The sequence below is a fragment of the Bufo gargarizans genome, chromosome 3 (assembly GCF_014858855.1).
Source record: "Bufo gargarizans isolate SCDJY-AF-19 chromosome 3, ASM1485885v1, whole genome shotgun sequence".
Classification (NCBI taxonomy): domain Eukaryota; kingdom Metazoa; phylum Chordata; class Amphibia; order Anura; family Bufonidae; genus Bufo; species Bufo gargarizans.
The window spans coordinates 118,170,152-118,192,064 of record NC_058082.1 but is presented as its reverse complement, the minus strand read 5'-3'; the positions used below and the strand labels follow the sequence as shown (position 1 = coordinate 118,192,064).

General features: G+C 41.2%; 1 protein-coding gene across 5 annotated transcripts in view; it reads right to left on the bottom strand.

Moving 5' to 3' along the window:
- Positions 1-1,320: 1,320 nt before the first annotated feature.
- Positions 1,321-21,913, bottom strand: part of LOC122931898 (retinol dehydrogenase 7-like) — a 149,281-nt gene continuing 128,688 nt past the window's right edge. For 3 of the 5 annotated variants that reach the window (XM_044285964.1, XM_044285965.1, XM_044285962.1), the window contains exons 2-5: positions 11,535-11,873; positions 8,047-8,305; positions 4,290-4,453; positions 1,321-1,635 (exon numbers count right to left, since the gene is read on the bottom strand). In XM_044285964.1, coding sequence (XP_044141899.1) covers positions 1,400-1,635; positions 4,290-4,453; positions 8,047-8,305; positions 11,535-11,847 — 972 coding nt within the window. In that variant the 5' untranslated portion in view covers positions 11,848-11,873 and the 3' untranslated portion in view covers positions 1,321-1,399. Of the gene's footprint in view, positions 1,636-4,289; positions 4,454-8,046; positions 8,306-11,534; positions 13,345-21,913 lie in introns of those variants that run through there. The other 2 variants (XM_044285961.1, XM_044285963.1) reach the window with 2 other exon arrangements.

Here is a 21,913-nt window from a genome sequence, read left to right as displayed (position 1 = left end):
TTGGTTAAATCGTTCTACCAGACCGTCCGTTTGCGGATGGTAAACGGACATCCGTAGTTGTTTTATGTGCAGCAACTTACAGAGTTCCCTCATCAGCTTGGACATAAAAGGGGTCCCTTGGTCAGTCAGAACCTCTTTAGGTAGTCCCACAGTTTAGAATTTTAATTTAAATAAAACAATTTGTGTCTTTCATTTTTAATATAAAATGCAGACTAAAATGATACTCCAGCCACATTTGTGCTTAGGTGTAACGAATGAGCTGTTACGGAGAAGCAAATATCCATAAAGTAAGGAAAGTCTGTTCCCTCCACCTATTTCACTGCTGTCCCAGATCCATGTGGCACTATGCATAAGCCCATTTTCCCGGGTTTGTTCTTTAAAACTAATAGAAGACAATGGTCACTGCACTTAGGAGCCCCCTTCTGTATTTAAGGCAAAGACTCTAACTGTCGAGCCATAGAGCTTAATGCTAATAATAAGTGGAGTTTCCTTGACTAAAAACCTCAGTAGTATTTTTCCCATGTATAATGTATTCCCATGTTCAATGTACTGGTATCTATAGGTACATCTCTCCCTAGGGCCATACATTTTTTATTTATTCTTTCACATAGTCATATGAGGGCTTGGTTTTTACATAGTGCTAGGTATCTACTTTCAGAAAATAGAGAGGTAGCAAGTCAACGTTATTTTGCCTGGAGTCAAGATAACTCTGTTTGCATGTTAAACTAATGCTAGATAGGGGTAAATGCTAGATTGGTAGGGTCTGACTATTTAAAAATTCCTCCTCATATTAAAGACAATCATACATTTTTCAAAAATGTCACTGGGGAGAGACCAGTGAGATTTGTGTATATGCCCCAGTGCACATCATGGTGTAATCAGAAATTGAAATTGGTTTTAAGCAGAAACCAAGAGGCAGGCCCGCAAGTGACCGCAACTTACCGAACAGATTCTGTGCAATAGCTTCAGTTCTCTCTGTTACTCTGTAATACTCGAGGCCAGTGATCGGCTCCAGCTCTCATGTGCTGTCCACGTGACATCACTACTGCTGTTCGGTCAACAGAACCTGGCTGGGACAACCAGAGTGACGGCACATGATCTACCAAGCAAGTAATGGTTTAATTTTTATTTCAGGAATGTACCTTGTGTTGTCTGGTTTCTCTCTTTCTGCTGAGAGAGGGGCAGAGAGAGCTACTGTATTCACAGTTTGGGCACAGAGCTGATCACGTGACAGTTGAACACACTGAAAATACTAGTAACAATTAAAAAAAAATTAAGAATGCTATTTTTACATGGGAAAAATACAGGCAGTCAAAAACATTACAGTCAAAAAGTTTAATAATGATATTTCAATCTATTTTAATATTCTAGCCAAACATGAAGGACTGTATTAATCAAGTCATGTACTAGTATTTGAAGAGCAAAAACATGATGGCTTTGACACAGGATGAGCCAGTAGACAATCTGACATGAAAGTTGGAAGATAAGATACTGGGAGGTAGAAGAGTTTGGTTATCCATCCTGCAGAATACCGTGTCCAAGGATATACAGCAGTCAGGGCGTGTTCCATGCAGTCAGTCACCTGCGTTATGTGAGGGTTGCACCTAGATAGTTTATATTCGATGAACCTGCAATCTTGAATGGAAAAACCATATATCAAAATATATAGATTTATAGAGAAGGCTAAGTTCACATACAACAGACACTAGGTTCACACATGCATCTGAGGGAGCCTGACATCTCCAAAATGCCATCCCCCTCTCCCATCCCTTCCAACTGCCCATAGTACATTAAAGCCCAAATTATTTAGCCTCTAATGCTGTATTTTGTCAGGTGATGGCCAAATTTGCTAACAAAAAATCAACTTTACTCTACTGAAGTCAATGGGGCAGTGGCCTTTACACTTTGAGCCAAACTTGCTGCCTCCGTCACTCTTGTTGGACAGCTTTTTTTTGTCTTCAGGTGCAATGTGCCTGATATCTCGTGCTTGCATCATCTCTCTTGTTTTCGGCACATGCACAGTGTGCCCAACGGTATTGTACTGAGCTCCGGAGGCTCATTGTCCAGGTGCAGACTCCCAGGGGCAAAAGTGCAAGGTCTCAGGTGCATCACTCCTGAAAAAAAAAGAATATACAGTAGCTGTCCATCAAGAGTTAAGGAGGCAGGGAGGGGATGCAGCAAGCATGAAGGCCGCTGCCCCTTGACTTCAAGCTGCCTCATTTACATAATTCAAAACAGGTTGATGTTTTTACTACCTTGGCCATCAGATGACAGAACAAAATAAAGTATTGGAGACAAGACATACCGTATGCTTTTTAGTGCTTTCTACAGCTTAAGCATGGTACTAGAGAGCAGCTGTTTACGAAAACTCAATAGTCCATGGGGGAAAAAATATTCAAAGCAGTATCTCCCAGAGAAAGTAAACCATCTTGCTAGCATCACCTTCTGGAAGTGGCTTCCTGTAAGTCAAAGTCTGACAAGCCTTGGTACAAGGAAAAATAGCCAATTCGAATATCCATCGGTAGACAGCTGTTTTGGGGTGCTTGCCCTTCATCAGCACAGAGTAGGATTCTGGCTGTCTGAGTGTGATGCCTTAAATGAAGCTTAGGCAGGGTACAGAGCTGGTCCCTTTAAGGACAATGGCAAAACAGTGATGTTTTTCATATTGAGATTTTAATACAAACCGGATTCCAAAAAAGTTGGGACACTAAATAAATTGTGAATAAAAACTGAATGCAATGATGTGGAGATGGCAAATGTCAATATCTTATTTGTAATAGAACATAGATGACAGATCAAATGTTTAATCCGAGTAAATGTATCATTTTAAAGGAAAAATATGTTGATTCAAATTTTCACGGTGTCAACAAATCCCAAAAAGTTGGGACCAGTAGCAATAAGAGGCTGGAAAAAGTAAATTTGAGCATAACGAAGAGCTGGAAGACCAATTAACACTAATTAGGTCAATTGGCAACATGATTGGGTATAAAAAGAGCTTCTCAGAGTGGCAGTGTCTCTCAGAAGCCAAGATGGGTAGAGGATCACCAATTCCCACAATGTTGCGCAGAAAGATAGTGGAGGAATATCAGAAAGGTGTTACCCAGCGAAAAATTGCAAAGACTTTGCCTCTATCATCATCAACTGTGCATAACATCATCCAAAGATTCAGAGAATCTGGAACCATCTCTGTGCGTAAGGGTCAAGGCCATAAAACCATACTGGATGCCCGTGATCTCCGGGCCCTTAAACGACACTGCACCACAAACAGGAATGCTACTGTAAAGGAAATCACAGAATGGGCTCAGGAATACTTCCAGAAACCATTGTCAGTGAACACAATCCACCGTGCCATCCACCGTTGCCAGCTGAAACTCTACAGTGCAAAGAAGAAGCCATTTCTAAGCAAGATCCACAAGCTCAGGCGTTTTCACTGGGCCAGGGATCATTTAAAATGGAGTGTGGCAAAATGGAAGACTGTTCTGTGGTCAGACGAGTCACGATTCGAAGTTCTTTTTGGAAATCTGGGACGCCATGTCATCCGGACCAAAGAGGACAAGGACAACCCAAGTTGTTATCAACGCTCAGTTCAGAAGCCTGCATCTCTGATGGTATGGGGTTGCATGAGTGCGTTTGGCATGGGCATCTTGCATGTCTGGAAAGGCACCATCAATGCAGAAAAATATATTCAGGTTCTAGAACAACATATGCTCCCATCCAGACGTCATCTCTTTCAGGGAAGACCCTGCATTTTTCAACAAGATAATGCCAGACCACATTCTGCATCAGTCACAACATCATGGCTGCGTAGGAGAAGGATCCGGGTACTGAAATGGCCAGTCTGCAGTCCAGATCTTTCACCTATAGAGAACATTTGGCGCATCATAAAAAGGAAAGTGCAACAAAGAAGGCCCAAGACGATTGAACAGTTAGAGGCCTGTATTAGACAAGAATGGGAGAGCATTCCTATTTCTAAACTTGAGAAACTGGTCTCCTCGGTCCCCAGACATCTGTTGAGTGTTGTAAGAAGAAGGGGAGATGCCACACAGTGGTGAAAATGGCCTTGTCCCAACTTTTTGGGGATTTGTTGACACCATGAAATTCTGATTCAACATATTTTTCCCTTAAAATGGTACATTTTCTCAGTTTAAACTTTTGTTCCGTGATTTATGTTCTATTCTGAATAAAATATTAGAAGTTGGCACCTCCACATCATTGCATTCAGTTTTTATTCACGATTTGTATAGTGTCCCAACTTTTTGGGAATCCAGTTTGTAAATCATACTACTCACAAACTCCAAAATAATGTTGTCCATAGGTTTTCTTCGCCCACTGAGGAGCCTGGGACCAGACAGAATGTAGGCTTTGTATTGTAGTCTCCACATGTGTAGCTGGTGTTTTATATGAACTAGGTTCAATGACAGAAACGTTAACCCCAAAGGGGCGAAGTTCACGCCTGAAGAAAAGAGACATGGCAGTAGGTAACATATGCAGTAAATAAATTATAGAAAATGTACTAATATATATATTACACACATATATTCACACTGTGACCTGCAGGGGAAGATTCGGGAGGGGAATGGTAATTGTGGCATTTATGATAGGAGTGATGGTGTTTCACAGTGGCTGCCCTGAACCCAGCACTCCTTGGAGCTATGCAGTGAACGGAGGGCACGCTCTTTCCTCCCACGAGGCACACCCGGGACCATTGTGGCTCATGACTGCTGTTGGGAGGGGTGCCTTGATATTGGATGGGTGCAAAGCAAGAGGGCAGATGTAGGTAGGGGCTGGCGAATGGTGGTGAAGTGAATGACTAGGCCCTTTTGATTGTGATAAACAGAATCTCATTTTACTGAATAGATGATGGGAGTTGTAGAACATACAGAAGCAATAGGCAGAGTTCTAAATTATATTACAGTGTAAACTCTTCCCAATAGTTGTGTATAGACAGGATCACTTACAATCTTCCCAAATAACCACAGGTGTGTAATTCTGTACTCATTAACTCTTTCTGCTATTTCCAGGCTGCAAGGTGCAGATCTTAGATCTGGATGGCCAGTTGTCTTAAAGTGTGGTGGGTGCCGAAGTAATATACCCTTTCCACAGCAGTAAAGTGTTATTGCCGTAAACTTGTGAACACCTTACTCTCTTTCCAGGCATAGCCTTTGAAGTAGTTCTCAACCATCAGAAAAATGCCTGATATCTTTCTCTCAGGGGTAGTCTTCCAGTTAATTTGTTCTCTGGCAGTTTTCAGCCTCGGGCCTCATTCACATTTCAGTATCAGTTTGACATCCGAGGTTTGATCTGTGAAGAATCCGTGTTTGGTTCTTGTTTCCATGTTTTGCCCTCCATGTGTCAACCATATTCCACAGACAGTGCTCAGCTGAAAATAAATTTCCAGAGCATCTCCTATCAATGATCCATGAAACACTAACAGAACACAGATGCCATCCGTGTTGTGTTAATGGTTACTCGTAGACTTCAATGAGCATGTTTGGTCTGCATCACGGACCAATGTAGTGTATGTCTCCACTATTTTTCTACTTATGTGTGAACAAATACATTAAAAGCAATGGCTATATTTAGTGCCTATGGAAAATGTAGATAGCACACGTCCATGAAAAACTAAATGTAAACAAGCCCTCAGGGATGAAGGTTCTCTGGGCCAAGCTTCTCTCCAGGCCTGCTTCTCAGGAGTTACAAACTAGAGGACCAAAAGGCACCGTATGTGATGTTTATAACATTGTTAGTTTCATTTCAGAATGTCTAATTACACGTGCCCTAATGACTAATACATAACTTTTATTTTTAGATTGATTTTAAAACTAACTAAACACATAAAGTGAGACTAAAAATCTCAGCAGTTGGCAGATTTTTGCCCCATATTTCAACCAGTATCTGAAAGGTTAATTCAGCTGCTATTTGTTGCTCACTGGTAGCTTATTAAATGAGAAACAATGCAGCCAGTTAGTTGTGCACCTTCACTGGCTACATGCTATCTTGTTTCCTACTCTTTCCCTATATGATTAAATCATGATATGGGATGTCTGTACCTAACTACTGTGCTTAAAGGGAACCTGTCACCGGGATTTTGGGTATAGAGCTGAGGCCATGGGTTGCTAGATGGCCGCTAGCACATCCGCAATACCCAGTCCCCATAGTTCTGTGTGCTTTTATTGTGCAAAAAAAACCTACTATTTGATACATATGCAAATTAACCTGAAATGTGTCCTGTCCCTGACTCATCTCACATACAGGACTCATCTCAGGTTAATTTGCATATGTATCAAATCTTTTTTTTTTTTTACACAATAAAAGCACACAGAGCTATGGGGACTGGATATTGCGGATGTGCAACCCATGGCCTCAGCTCTATACACAAAATCCCTATGACAGGTTCCCTTTAAAACACACACACACACGTTTGCTGCCTCCCATGGGCAATGGGCTTTGTAAACACAGTAAGGCTACATGCACACGACAGTGAAAAAGAATGTACGTTAAAAACGGATCAACTGTCCATTTTTAACGGACAATTTTTTCACTGATGCTTTTCTGAGAAACGGACGTTTAAAATGGACCCATTCAATTGTATGGGGTGTAGGAGAGTCCCTGGGATAATAATGGGCAGACGATACGTGCCACCAGAGGTCCTGGCCTCGGTGGAGTAAGAACCGGATCATTGCGGTTCTTACTGGGAACAGGTAAAGAGCAGGGTGGGTGCCTGTTCCCCACGGCCAAGCCCAGGTTTTTGGTGGAGCTGGGCCTTTGAAGAACCCAGCCTGCTGAAGATAGGTGGTGGGGTGTGTCTTGCTGTGCTTGTGATGAAGAGACTGGGCACAGCATAAACTGAAGGATAGCTCTGGGACCTGTGGTGCTTCTAGCCGAAGGGGATCTGGCCTGAGGGAGACAAAGGCAGGTAGCCTAGAAGACTGCAGGACCGGTGTGGTCTGTCCAGAAACAAGGTGACTGAAACCTGCTGTTTATTTTCTATGAAAGGACTTTTGTTCTATGCACTATGTGGATATGCACCTGTGGTCTGCACATTGCCTGTTATGCCTTTGGTATGAATAAAGTCACGGTGTATCACAAAGACTGTCTGTGATTGCCTCAATACTGCCGCCTCTACCGTAGCCTACCACGAGCACATCCCCACAAGGGGTAGTCATCAGTGAAAAACGGACAAGATAGAACATGTTCTATTTTTTTACATCCGTTTTTCACTGACCATCAAAAAAACTGCCATGTGAATAACCCCATAGACTTACATTGGTCTTAAAACAGACGTGTGATGGCCGTTGTCTTGTGCATGTAGCCTAAGGCACCATTTACTGACGTGTCACTATTTTTAGAATACTTCTGGAAATATGAAACAGTATCTGTGTGTAGTTGGGGAAATGTATCCACAAACTTTGGCATACACCTGTAAGGTATCTTCTCAAGATTGTAGCTCTTTCGAGCAGGGCCCTTATTCATCTTGTTTTAATTGTTGACTTGTTTGTTGCTATGTAATGTGCCATTTTGTTTGTACATGAACCCTCTGATTATAAAGCGCTGCAGAATATGTTGGCTGTATGTAAATAAAGATTATAATTATTAAGTCATACATCAGAATACCCTTTAAGTGACCATGTACTCTGAAAACACTTTTCATATTTCATAGTTAGATATCAATGTTTTGATTGGTGGGGTCTGAGTATTGAGATCCTCACCAATCTCTAGAATAAGGAGAGAGAAATGCTTACATAGCGCTCTCTCACTTCACTGCAGGGGACTTATTAAATTGAAAGCCTTAGGTGCGTCTCAATTCTGTCGAAAGACGATGCTATGTGAGCTCTTCTTTCCCAAGCCTAATGGTGAAATGAGGGACTACATCAATATGCCTCCTGACAGCTATGACAGCCTTATAAACACAGTTTACGTAAAGATAAATTTTCTGCCTGAAGCAGTCTTATGCAATTAGTCTGACATAGTGCCAAAAACAAGATTTCCTCAAGAGACATATAATATAATAAAAAAAGGAATTTAAAATGCTGTCCAAACTTGTACCTCATAGAGTCGGAGAAGGCTTCTACTCCAAATCTGGAAATGGGATATCCTCCTCCCACAAATGCCAATCTGCCCATCACACTGGACACATTAATGATTCGTCCTCTGGCTCTCATGATAAGAGGAAGTAGATTTAGTGTCACATCAATCATGCCAAGTAAATTGACGTTGAGCACCTTGACAAAATCATCTTTATTCAGCCACCCATTGGGGGCTGTAGGTATAGAAATGCCAGCATTATTCACAAGACCCCATAATCCTATTAACAGAGAATGATGAAAAAGGTTAAATATATAGTTACCAACTTTAATACTTCACTACTGTAGCTAATCTTCTGTTCATTTTTCTTGTACGGTGTTAAAATATAAGTAGCATTGTATATGTTTAGGGTGACCATACATCCTCTTTTCCCCCAACATCTCTTTTCCCAGCAAGGATCTTTTGAATGTCTGGGATTCGCAAGGGGGGGTGAAGGGGGTGGCGTACTTAGAACTTTATTTGAATGTCTATGTGTGTTTTTTTCACTGTCAGTTTGTAAAGGGGGAGCGGTGAGTGCAGTGCTGCAAGGGTTATTATTACTCATCGCTCCCTGGTCTTCTGCTCTGGGTGCCATGCTGTTCTTTGTTCTGACAGCATTCAGCACGAGGATGTAGTGCGCACTATGACCTCTCGCTGAGCAATGTTAGGTCAGTACAGAGCTGCAAAATGAGTGCACTAGTTTTATTTCTTTGTTTGTCTTATGTCTTATTTATGAGATGAAGGGAGGATGGTGTCATTACTGTGAGGTCTGATTTAAGGTCTGATTGATAGAGGGGGTAGTGTTGTAGGGAGCCATTACTTTGGAGTCTGATCTGAGGTCTAATTGATGGAGGGGGTGTTATACTCGGGCTATCACTTTGGGGTCTGATCTGAGGTCTGCTTGATGGATGGGGGTGTTGAATAGGGCCAATGACCTCAGGGTCTGATTTAAAGGATGGAGGGGTGGAGTTTATAGGGGATATGGATTTGGGTCTGATCTAAGGGATGGAGGGGTGGGGTTTATAGGGAGTCATATGCTGACACAGGATGCCTAAGATGAAGTGGAGCGAAACCCAGGTCGGGCATTGTGTTTTATATTTTATGTGAGAAGCAAGATGACAATCTTGTGCGTAAATAAAAAGCTTTGGCGAAAAACTGTCCAGCAGGTCCATGCTATGTTAATGTTTTCTATGAAGATGTGAGAGACGTGACTACCTGTTGCCCATGGGTTGAGAAATATCGAAGGCAGCACATGTGGAGAAGGGGGGAGAGACACGGACGGACTGACAAATTTCAATCTGATGTTATATGTGTTGAACCATACAGTTTGTCTGGGGATCCAAGAGCATTTTTTGTTGTCTGAATTTTGGGATAATCTGAGGTCTGTATTAATTTTGGGGTCTCGTCTGGGGTTTGATGCCTAAGGTCTGCATTGGGTCCCATCATTATCTAGTTCTGTAGCTGTGTTTTTTAACACTTTTATTTTGGCAGTAACATATTTTTGGGGCAGCAGCAGGCACAGTATTGGCAGAAGGTAATGTCACAGTCCCTCAGGTGACTAATGTCAGGAGATCAAGGAAACTGGCTGAGCGTGGAGGAATCTAGGAGCATCCATGATTTCCTAACATCAGTCACCTGAGGGACCGTGGCAGTAGGCGGTAGATAATGATCAGTGTGGGGGAAAACCTCCACACTGAACATAGGAGGGAAGGGGAACAGTAACTGGGCCTGGAAACTAGGGAAGGAACAGGACACCTCCTCAACAACCCTGATCCGGGCCCTAACTACCTATCAATATGAATAGACCTTAAAGGTAGGAATATTCATATGCAGTATACCTAGGCCCTTTATTCCCTATAATACCCTGGAATAAGGTTAGGACCAGAGACAACCCATTCCTCCCCAGATGGACAAAAGTCTCTGTCTCAGGCCCACATATAAACAACAGGGAATATAACAAACACAAACAAACGCAACACTTAACTTATGTAGAGATGTACAAGCAGGAACACTAGAGACGACCTCACACCAGCTCAGCCAAACCCAAATGAAAGCTATCTACCACATAGTCAGAAGGATGGGGTCAGACTATAAAGTGTAGAAGTGATAATGACTGAGCAACAGCTGAGAAAAGGGAAGTGGTCATTAACCCTATCAACTGAATCAAGATAAATCAAGGAGGCTGCTAGATTCCTCCATGCTCAGCCAGTCTCCTTAATCTCCTGACATCAGTCACCTGAGAGACTGTGACAGGTAAAGGATGGAAGTGTTAAAATGGCAGCTGTATAGGAGGTTCTTTGCTATAGAGGGTGGGGATGGATTGTAGAAGCAATAAGTCAGAGGTAATCTCCTGGGCCCTAATGTAAAATATGTGTCAGGCCCCATCTACGATGTGGCATTTATTATTTCTGGTATTTTCTTATATAGGAGAGGAGGTTTTACATCAATGGCGAAAGACCTCTGCGCATGATGGTCTGAATCAAATGGAGAAGAAAAGGAAAGTGAACAATTGAAATCTGTGGAGACGCCACCTGTAAGTCACGTTTTTAGAAAGTAGAGTAACTTTAAATTGATTCCGGGGGAGAGACTCTATCCTCTTTTTTGAAAACCAAAATATGGTCACCCTATATATGTTGCCCATACTACCATCTACAAAATGTACAGTATTCTACACAGTATAAATTGTTTTGGTGAGATGTTCCTGCACTGAAAACCATTTAATTTACATTCATTGTACAGCATTTTCTCCTACACATGCTTGTATACTATATTCCATTTATGAAAGAGCCGTCCCCAGGAATCTTCTCCATGATCCTGGTGCATTTTTAAACTATGCTTTCGCTGAAATGTTGCAGCTTAGCTGTCTGTAATGAGGGAACTGTCAGGGTTTTGACCATTCTAAACTGTTGACAGCAATAGGTAGGGGCTGAGGGGAACAGGAAAAATGCACTTTTTGTACAGTGAGAATATGATTTTTTTTTCTGCCAAATTCTGCTTTCCCAATGGTGTCACTATGAGGTGCTCTCTGCCTTCTACATTGGGCTGCCTCACAGCCCAGCCCCTCTGCTCTGATTGACAGCTATAGCATAAAACCAGGAGATTACTACAATCAGGGAAGACATCATCTGTGAGTCACTGGATGTACTGTTATAAATGTATTATATGGTCTTTCTGGGCATCATGGTATGGAGTTATTATTTGGTATAAAAACGCCTAAATACTGTGAGTGCTGGGACCTGGTGCTACTCTGCACAGAGCCTTATACAAGCACCCCTTTGCTTTAAAGGGCCCTATAGTATAAGCAGAGGTGAGCCATATTGGGATGGAAGCTCTCTTACACAACTCAAACTGAATCAATCCTGATGCTTGCATTTGGGTCACATGAGATATAAATTGTTTCCATTGGTTTACTGTCAAATCCACTGTACAGCAGTCAATATGATTATATTAACAGTTTGTATTATTTTTACCTTCTTCTTTGACATGCTGTTCAATCCAGTCAGCAGCAGATCTCACACCCTGACTATCAGTGACATCAAGGACCATGGTTTGCACTCTACTTGATGTCTCCTTTTTTAGGTTCTCAGCTCCTGTATCTGTCAAACAAGCGGCCAGAACCTTCATTCCACGTTTATCCAATTGCTTTGCCAGCAGATTTCCAAATCCAGTGTCACATCCAGTGATGAAGACATATTTATCTGAGAGGTTCTCCAGTATCTGACTCTGCCTGTGCCATCTGTATAAAAGAATAATTCCCACTAAGACCAGCAGGAGGAGCCACATGATTGATAGAGTATGGAGCTATAAAGCTGTGTAACACAAAAAGATGCCATTAATATGTGTCATAACAGAGAAACATTATAGTAACATTGTAAAACTGAAAAAAGACATCCATCCAGTTCAGCCTGTTGATCCAGAGGAAGGAGAAACTCCCATCAGATAGAAGTCAATTTTACTCATCTTAGGAGACAAATCCTTTCCCTGTCTAAACCTGGCAATCAGAATAACACCCTGGATCAATGACCCTACTCCAGAATTTTTGTAACTATAATTTGTAATACTATTACACTTCAGAAATATAGCCAGAACCCTCTCAAACTATTTTAGTGAGTTCACCATTACACTGGCTGAGAGTTCTATAGTCTCACTGCTCTTACAGTAAAGAATCCTCTTCTATGTCCATACTAGAAAAACTTCTTTCCTCTATATGTAGAGGATGTCCTCTCATTACAGTCCTGGGAATAAATACATAATGGAAAAGATCTCTGTACTGACCGCTGATATATTTATACATCAATATTAGATCACCCCTCTTTTTCTACACTAATTAACCATAATTTTGATCATCCATCTAAGTTGAACCTGCAGTCTGACTAGTGATTTGTAAAGTTATAGAACTATGTCCTTGTCATGGTCATCTATACCCTTTTTGGTGCAGCCCATGATTAGTAGCCTTGGCTGCATCTGCCCGACACTGGTTGCTACAGATAAACTGTCAGCTAAAATTCCTGTCAGCTAAAAGCTCTTTTTTATGCCGTTTTTAACCAGTATTTTCCCATTCAGTAAAAAGCAACAGCAAAAACTAATGGTGCAATCCATGAGATCATCTACACAAGCAGACTGGCCATGGATCCTGCAGAAGGGTTGCCAACTAGAATTTTTCTTTTTCCTGGGCAACTTAACCCAAAATCATGGACAGCCATTTTTACAAATACATTGGAAAACCATAATGAAAGATAAAGATTATAATGAACACATGTCTATAGCTCAATATACTGATAAGAACTCATTACTGCGAGCTATAAACTGATAATTACCACCAAAGTAATCTAGTCAAGTGTCAGCAGCCTCAAAAAAGTCACAAACACATCATTCTTTTTTTTTTATGAACAGAGGAAAAAAGTTGTTTATTTTTATGGACTAAGAAAATGAATCAGCCAGCACGCACGCCGCACGGGATAGAAGCAATCTCCACTTGAAGTGTAGAAGAAATCCCAGCAGTCGTGTCTTGACAATACGTTATGATGTTTTATTGCATCAAATCAATGTGTCCTACAACCAGGACGCGTTTCGCCAAGCATGCCTTTATCAACAGGTAAGTATATACTCAAGAAATGCAGGTATATATAGGAATAATACAAGGTACCCCCTATCATGATGTCACACGCCCAAAAGGGTGGGAACTAACAAAAACATCACTAAATACAAAAAGACTAAGCAATATATGCAGAACGACAAAGAGAACAAGAGCATTGCAAAGTATAGTACAGCCATCAGCCCCACTGGATCTTCAAGATCCAAGAGGGACTTGATAAAAAAAAATTGAAAATACTAAAATTAAAAATAAAAAAATAAATAAAAATGTAAAATTAATAAAAATATATTGCCTTTTCCTATAAAAAATGAAAAAATAAAACTACACATATTAGGTATCACCGCGTCCGTAACGACAGTCTCTATAAATATATCACATGATAGACCCCGTGTAAAAAAAGCCATTTTGCCACCTTACATCACAAAAAGTGCAACAGAAAGCGATCAAATAGGCTTATGACCCCCAAAATTGTACCAATCAAAACAATAAAAAAGCTATGGCTCTCAGACTATGGAGACACTAAAACATAGCATTTCTGAAACAAAAAAAATGATTATTGTGTAAAACTTAAATAAATAAGAAAAAGTATACATATTAGGTATTGCCACGTCCGTAACGATCTGCTCTATAAAACTGTCACATGACCTAACCCCTCAGATAAACTCTGTAAAAATAAATAAATAAAAACTGTTCCAAAACAGCCAATTTTTGGTCACCTTGCCCCATAAAGTGTAATAATGAATGATCAAAAAATCCTATGTACCCAAAAATGGTACCAATAAAAACCGCCATTCTTTCTGCAAAAAACGAGCCCCTGTACAAGACGATCAGCAGAAAAATAAAAAAAACATATGGCATTCAGAAAATGGACACACAAAAACATAATTTCTTTTTCAAGATTGCTTTAAAATGTAAAACTGAAACAAACAAACAAAGAAAGTAGACATATTTGAAATCATTGTGTCCATAACAACCTGCTCTATAAAAATAGCACATGGTCTACCCTGTCAGATGAATCTTGTAAAAAAAAAAAAAAACTGTGCCAAAACAGCCATTTTTCAGTTACCTTGCCTCACAAAAAAACTTAATATAGAGCAATTAAAAATCATATGTACCCCAAAATAGTACCAATAAAACGGACACCTTTTTCCCTAGTTTCCAAAATAGGGTCACTTTTTGGGAGTTTCTACTGTATGGGTGCATCAGGGGGGCTTTAAATGGGACATGGCATCTAAAACCAGTTTAGCAAAATCTGCCTTCAAAAAACCATACGGCGTTCCTTTCCTTCTGCGCCCTGCCGTGCGCCCTTATATCAGTTTACGACCATATGTGGGGTGTTTCTGTAAACCGCAGAATCAGGGTAATAAATGTTGAGTTTTGTTTGGCTGTTAAGCCTCAATGTGTTAAAGAAAAAATGTAATAAAATGGAAAATCTGCCAAAAAAGTGAAATTTTGAAATTTCTTCTCCATTTCCTTTAATTCTTGTGGAAAATGACACCTAAAGGGTTAACAACGTTTGTAAAATCAGTTTTGAGTAACTTGGGGGGTGTAGTTTCTACAGTGGGGTCATTTATGGGGGTATCCACTATGTTAGGCCCACAAAATGACTTCAGACCTGAACTGGTCCTTAAAAAGTGGGTTTTGGAAATTTTCTTAAAAATTGTAAGAATTGCTTCTAAACTTCTAAGCCTTGTAACATCCTAAAAAAATAAAATGACATTTCCAAAATGATGCCAACATAAAGTAGACATATGGGGAATGTTAAGTAATAAATATTTTATTAGGTATGACTTTATGTTTTAGAAGCAGAGAAATAGAAATTTAGAAAATTTTGAATTTTTTTAAATTTATGATAAATTTGGGATTTTTTCATAAATAAAGGTGAAATATATTGACTCAAATTTATGACTATCATGAAGTACAATATGTCACGAGAAAACAATCTCAGAATGGCTTGGATAAATAAAATTGTTCCAAAGCAATTACCATATAAAGTGACGCATGTCAGATTTGTAAATTTTGACCTGGACATTGGGGCATCAATGACCCTTAGTCATGAAAGGGTTAAGGACCAGGCCATTTTTTGCAAATCTGACATGTCACTTTATGTAGTAATAACTTTAAAATGCTTTTACTTATCCAGGCCTTTCTGAGATTGTTTTCTCATCACATATTGTACTTCATGATAGTGGTAAAATTTATAAAATTTACCAAATATTTGGAAAAAGTTACAAATTTCCAAATTTCAATTTCTCTACTTTTATAATAGATAGTAATAACTCCAAAAATAATTATTACTTTACAATCCCCATATGTCTACTTCATGTTTGGATCATTTTGTGAATGCCATTTAATTTTTTGGGGACGTTAGAAAGCTTAGAAGTTTAGAAGAAAATCTTGAAATTTTTCTGAAAATTTCCATAACCCACTTTTTAAGGACCAGTTCAGGTCTGAAATCACTTTGTGAGGCTTACATAATAGAAGCCACCCAACCAAAAATGACCCCATTTTAGAAACTACACATCTCAAGGTATTCACAACTGATTTTACAAACTTTGTTAACCCTTTAGGTCAGTTGTAGGCAACCTTTGGTACTCCAACTCCCAGCATGCATACTTACTCTGCTCTTCTCCGAATTCCCAAAGAAATGAATGGAGCATGATGGTAATTGTAGTTTCACAGCAGCTGGAGTGCCGAAGGTTGCTGATCACTGCTTTAGGTGATCCAAAAGAATTAATGGAAAATGGAGATGAAATTTCAGAATTTCACTTTTTTGGCAGATTTTCCATTTTAATCCATTTTTTCCAGTAACAAAGCAAGGGTTAACAGCCAAAAACAACTTAATACTTATTACCCTGATTCTGTAGTTTACAGAAACACCACATATGTGGTCATAAACTGCTGTACGGGCACACGGCAGGGCGCAGAAGGAAAAGAACGCCATATAGTTTTTGGAAGGCAGATTTTACTGGAATAATTTTAAGCTGCCGTGTCACATTTGAAGACCCCCTAAAGCACCCCTAGAGTAGAAACTCCCAAAAAAATAAACATTTTGGAAACTATGAGATAAGGTGGCAGTTTTGTTGATACTATTTTAGGGTACATATGATTTTTGGTTGCACTATATTACACTTTTTGTGAGGCAAGGTAACAAAAAATAAATGTTTTGCCACAGATTATGTGGTATTTTTATAGAGCAGGTTGTTATGGACGCGACAATACCAAATATGATTTTTTTAGTGTCTCCATATTCTGAAAACCATAGTTTTTTTATTTTTTTAAATGTGCACCTTGCTTATGTAGGGGCTCATTTTTTTTCAGTATGAAATGATGGTTTGATTGGTACTATTTAGGGTGCATATGACTTTTTGATCGCTTGGTATTACACTTTTTGTGATGTAAGGTGACACACTTTAAATAAAAAAATGTTTACAGTGTCCACCTGATGGGCTAGGTCATGTGATATTTTTATACAGCAGGTTCTTATGGATGCGGCAATACCTAATATGTATACTTTTTATTTATTTATTTAAGTTTTACACAATAACAGCATTTTTTTAACAAAAAATATTTTTTTTTTGAGCCACTGTCTTAGGTAGGGTATAATTTTTTGTGGGATGAGATGACGGTTTTAAATTGCACTATTTTGGGATATATATGACTTTTTGATCGCTTACTATTACACTTTTTGTGATGTAAAGTAACACAAAAATTGCTTTTGACACCATTTTTTTTTTACAGTGTTCACCTGAGCGGTTAGGTCATGTGGTATTTTTATAGAGCAGGTTGTTACGGACACGATGATACCTTATATATCAACTTTTTTTTTTTTTTACATTTAACACAATAAAAGCATTTTTTTATAAAAAAATATTGTTTTAGTGTCTCCATAGTCTGAGAGCTATATTTTATTTTATTTTTTAGGCGATTGTCATAGTAGGGGCTTATTTTTTGCAGGATAAGGTGACGGTTAGATTGGTACTATTGTGGGGGCATACGCCTTCTTGATCGCTTGGTGTTGAACTTTTAGTGATGTACGGTCACAACAAAATGTTTTTTTAGCACAGTTTTTATTTTATTGTTTTGACTGTGTTCACCTGAGGTGTTAGGTCATGTAATATTTTTATAGAGCTGGTAGATACGGATGTGGCGATACCTAATATGTCTACTTTTCTTTTTTCCCTATTTATTTATTTTATTAAATTTAAAATAAAAAAAAACTTTTTTTTTGCAACTTTCTTTTTTTGCAACTTTTTTTTTCACTTTATTATTTCTCCCATTCTGGGACTTCAACATTACAGGGTCTGATCCCTGTTTCAATGCAGCACAATACATCTGTATTGTGCTGTATTGAACTGTTAGTGTCTTACACTGTAAGACGCTAACAGTTGCCTAGTAGACCCAGCCTGGGGTTTGGGCCTCTTAGGCCTCCGTAGATGCTGGGCCCCAAGCCTTTAAATGGCTTGGGGCTGCCATGGCAACCATCGTGTCCCCGCCACAGCAGCGCAGCATGGATGAGGTGAGGGAGTGCAAACCTCCCATATGTTGCAGTCAGCGCTGACCGCGGCATATGAGGGGTTAATCCACCAGCATCGGCGTTATCACCGATGCTGGTGGATGCAGCAAGGATCCGGCTGTCTATAACAGCCGGATCTCTGCCGCTAATCCGTTCTGATTTACATTGAAAGTCAATGGAGGACGGATCCATTTTCAATTGCACCATATTGTGTCAGTGAAAACTGATCCGTCCACATTGACTTACATTGTAAGTAAGGACGGATCCGTTTGGCTCTGCATCGTCAGGTAGACACCAAAACGCTGCAAGCTGAGTTTTGGTGTACGCCTCCAGAGCAGAATGGAGGCGGAACAGAGCCAAACTGATGCATTCTGAACGGATCCTTATCTATTCAGAATGCATTGGGGCCGAACTGATCCGTTTTGGGCCGCTTGTGAGAGCCCTGAAACGGATCTCACAAGCAGACCCAGAAATGCCAGTGTGAAAGTAGCCTTAATTGGTAAGTGTTTATATTAAATGTGACAATAACCCACCTCATCCTTAAGAATACACCCATGAACTGCCATACATGTATGCATTCCTATGCATACATGTATGCATATGAATAATAGCACAGTCCCTAGACAGTGTTCATATTAAATGTGACTATAAACCCCCTCATCCACAGGAATACATCCATGTACTTCATTATGTGGGTGTATTCTTAAAGGTAACAGTACGTCATCAGCAGATCCCCCATAACAGTGTGTCAGCAGCAGATCCCCCCATAACAGTGTGTCAGCAGAAGATCCCCCCATAACAGTGTGTCAGCAGCAGATCCCCCCATAACAGTGTGTGAGCAGCAGATCCCCCTATAACAGTGTGTCACCAGCAGATCCCCCTATAACAGTGTGTCATCAGTAGATTTCCCATAAAAGTGAGTCAGCAGCAGATACACGTAAAACAGTGTGTCAGCAGTAGATCTCCCATAACAGTGTGTCAACAGTAGATCTCCCATAACAGTGTGTCAGCAGCAGATCCCCCATAACAGTGTGTCAGCAGCAAATCCCCCCGTAACAATGTGTCAGCAGCAGATCCCCCTATAACAGGGTGTCATCAGTAGATCTCCCATAACAGTGTGTCAGCAGCAGATCCCCCTATAACAGTGTGTCAGCAGTAGAGCTCCCAATAACAGTGTGTCAGTGTCACGGTAGGTAAGGAAAGGAAACAGAACACGGCAAGGCAAACAAAACAACTAACTATGCCCCAATAGCTAGGGAAAAAAAGGGGTCACCTCCTACCAATCCCTAAAACACTTTCCCTAAGCTGCTAAGCCCATGCGCATATCTGGATGGTAGATATGCACATGCCCACGTACTTAGGACTATAACACACTGAACCAAACCCTCAGCTGTAGGTAAGAGGGAAAGAGACACCCAGCTCCTTCTACAACCAAAGGACCTAGCGTCACCCTAGAGGCCTAGACAAAACAGACATAAAAGGGAAAAGGATTTATCTAGAAATGTGTTGGAGCAGAAGATCCACCAAACTTCCAGAGCTCACACAAGACAGAACTATAACCCGCAAAGGCTTTAGGGAGAGAGAGGAATAAATAGCCTCACCAATAACCAAAATAACAATCACTTGGGAGAAGGTGGGATTCTGCTCAAACCCACAACAAAACAAACTATCAGATAGAGTCACGTGCAGCAATTCTGACAGATCTCCTCAGAACACCCACAGGGCAGGGCATGACAGTACCCCCCCCCCCCCCTCTACGAGTAACCTCCGGACACCCAGGACTAACTTTATTCGGGTGTGCCCTGTCAAAGGCCTTCACAAGGCGGCTATGCTTTCCTCGGGGCCGTATCCCCTTCAATGCATAAGGTACTGAAGGGAACCCCGAAGAACATGTTAGTTGAGAATTCTAGAGATATGAAACTCCAGATTACCATCAAGCAAAACAGGAGGCAAAGGAGATGGTTCCGCAGGTTCCACATAATTCTTCAACAGGACCTGTGAAACACATTATCAATCTTCCTGGCCTGTGGAAGTTCCAGACGAAACGCCACTGGATTGACAATGGCCTAGATTTTGTTAGGGACAATAAATCTTGGACCCATATTCTAAGAGGCTACCTTCAGCTTAATGTTTTTAGTGGACAACCACACCAAATCACCCACACACAGGTCCGGACCAGTCATACGTTTCTTGTCAGCCATCCGTTTATATCTTTCGCCCATTTTTTTCAAATTAGCTTGAATCTTCCGCCAGATAGATGACAAAGAGGAAGAGAATCTCCACTTCCGGTACCCCAGAAGATTCGGTCCCAGAAAAAGTACCGAACTGAGGGTGAAAACCATATGCGCCAAAAAATTGTTATTGAAGGCAAACTCAGCTAAAGACAAGAATGAGGACCACTTATCCTGATTCTCAGCGACAAAACACCTCAAATAGGTCTCCAGGTTTTGGTTAGTGCGCTCAGTTTCACCATTCAACCGAGGATGAAAAGCCAAAGAGAAAGACTACTGAATACCCAGACGAGAACAAAACGCCCACCAAATGATGAAAAATTCTATTGATAAAGCGCTGAAAGACTGCTGGAGCATTAGTTAAACCAAAAGGCATGACAAAGTTCTCGAAGTGCCCCTCTGGGGTATTGAAGGCCATTTTCCATTCATCTCCTTCCCTGATTCTGATCAAATTATAAGCTCCTCTTAAATCCAACTTAGAAAACACCTTGGCACCAACAATCTGATCAAATAGATCCGGAATCAAGGGAAGGGGATAAGGATCACGGACAGTAATGAGATTCAGTTCCCGGAAATCTAGGCACGGTCCTTCTTCTTTACGAAAAAGAAGCCCACGGCCATAGGAGACTTAGATGTCTAATATGTCCCTTTGCCAAACTCTCGGCAATATACTCCCGCATAGCTATTCTTTTGGGTTGAGAAAGATTATATAACCGAGATTTTGGCAATTTTGCTCTGGGGATAAGATTGACCGGACAATCATACTCTCGGTGTCACGACCTTTGGTCATGGTCGTGACTTCTTGTGACCGCATGCAGTTGCCTGCGGTCTAGGTGTGGTTGCCGCTGGCAACATTGGATATGTGGCAGCAGCGCTGCCTGAGCGGTGTTAGGCAGCTTGCTGCGGTAGGCATGCGGTTGCACCTGGCAACCTCTCCTTTAGGTGTGCCTTTTATTGGTGGGCACAGTGTGTTTGTTGTGTGTGGACACTGTTCCTTTTAGTTGCTGTCTTCCCTTCCCTTCTGTGGTGTTGGAAGGGTTAATTCCCTTCCCAGTGTGTCTGTGAGTCACTGGGTGTGTCTGACCGGTGGGTGGGGCCACCTGGCCTATAAAGCCTCAGTCCCTGGCTGGGTTCAGTAGGTTGCTCTCAGCCATGCTGGCGGGAGCAGCCTCCTGTCTCCTCCATCTGCCTGGTGGGGACCATCCTTCTGGTCATAAACCTCTGTCGGGAATTTCTATGTTTCACGGTGTTATTTAGGTGTGTGTGGGGTTTTATGTTAGTGCAGCTTGTGGTCCTGGGTTCCTGTGGGATGTCTGGTGTGTGCTGTGTTCGTTGGTGTCTGAACCGCAGCACCTGCACATGGGATCCAGGGTTTGTTGTCTGTGGCAGGTGAGTGATGTGTTGGTCCCATTTGCCTGTCACTGCCATAAGTCTGTTATTGTATTCCCCTGTGTTGCTTGGCCGTTGAGACTCCTGCTCCCCCGTTCCTAGGAGGAGCAGGTCGTCTCACTCTGTCCCCTAGTACAGGGCCGACTTGAGGGCTCGTAGGGACTTTAAGGTTCCGGCGTATGAGTCCTCCTACCACCAAGGTCGGCTCATACAGATAGGAGACAGGGTCAGCGTTAGGGACGCAATAGGAGGTGACCTGCTCCCTAACTCTGTGGTCCCGGCCAAGGGGTAACCCTACCATCTCCTGGCACCGCACGGCTGGGGGTTTCCCCCACGCCAGCCGTGACACTCGGTGAGGGGGCAACTCCTGAACCCCACCCTCCGAGAATACATCCTAAAAATCAGAAAGAAACTGAGGCAACACCTTAGTGGACACCCCCGAAATAGAGGCACTAAGACAGTTGTTCATACAAAATTCATTCCAATTAATGATTTGTCTTGTTTGCCAGTCAATGGTAGGGTTATGTTTTATCAACCATGGTAAACCAAGAACCATCGGAGCAGGCAAACCTTTCATAACAAAACAAGAAATGAACTCAACATGAGAATCACCCACCC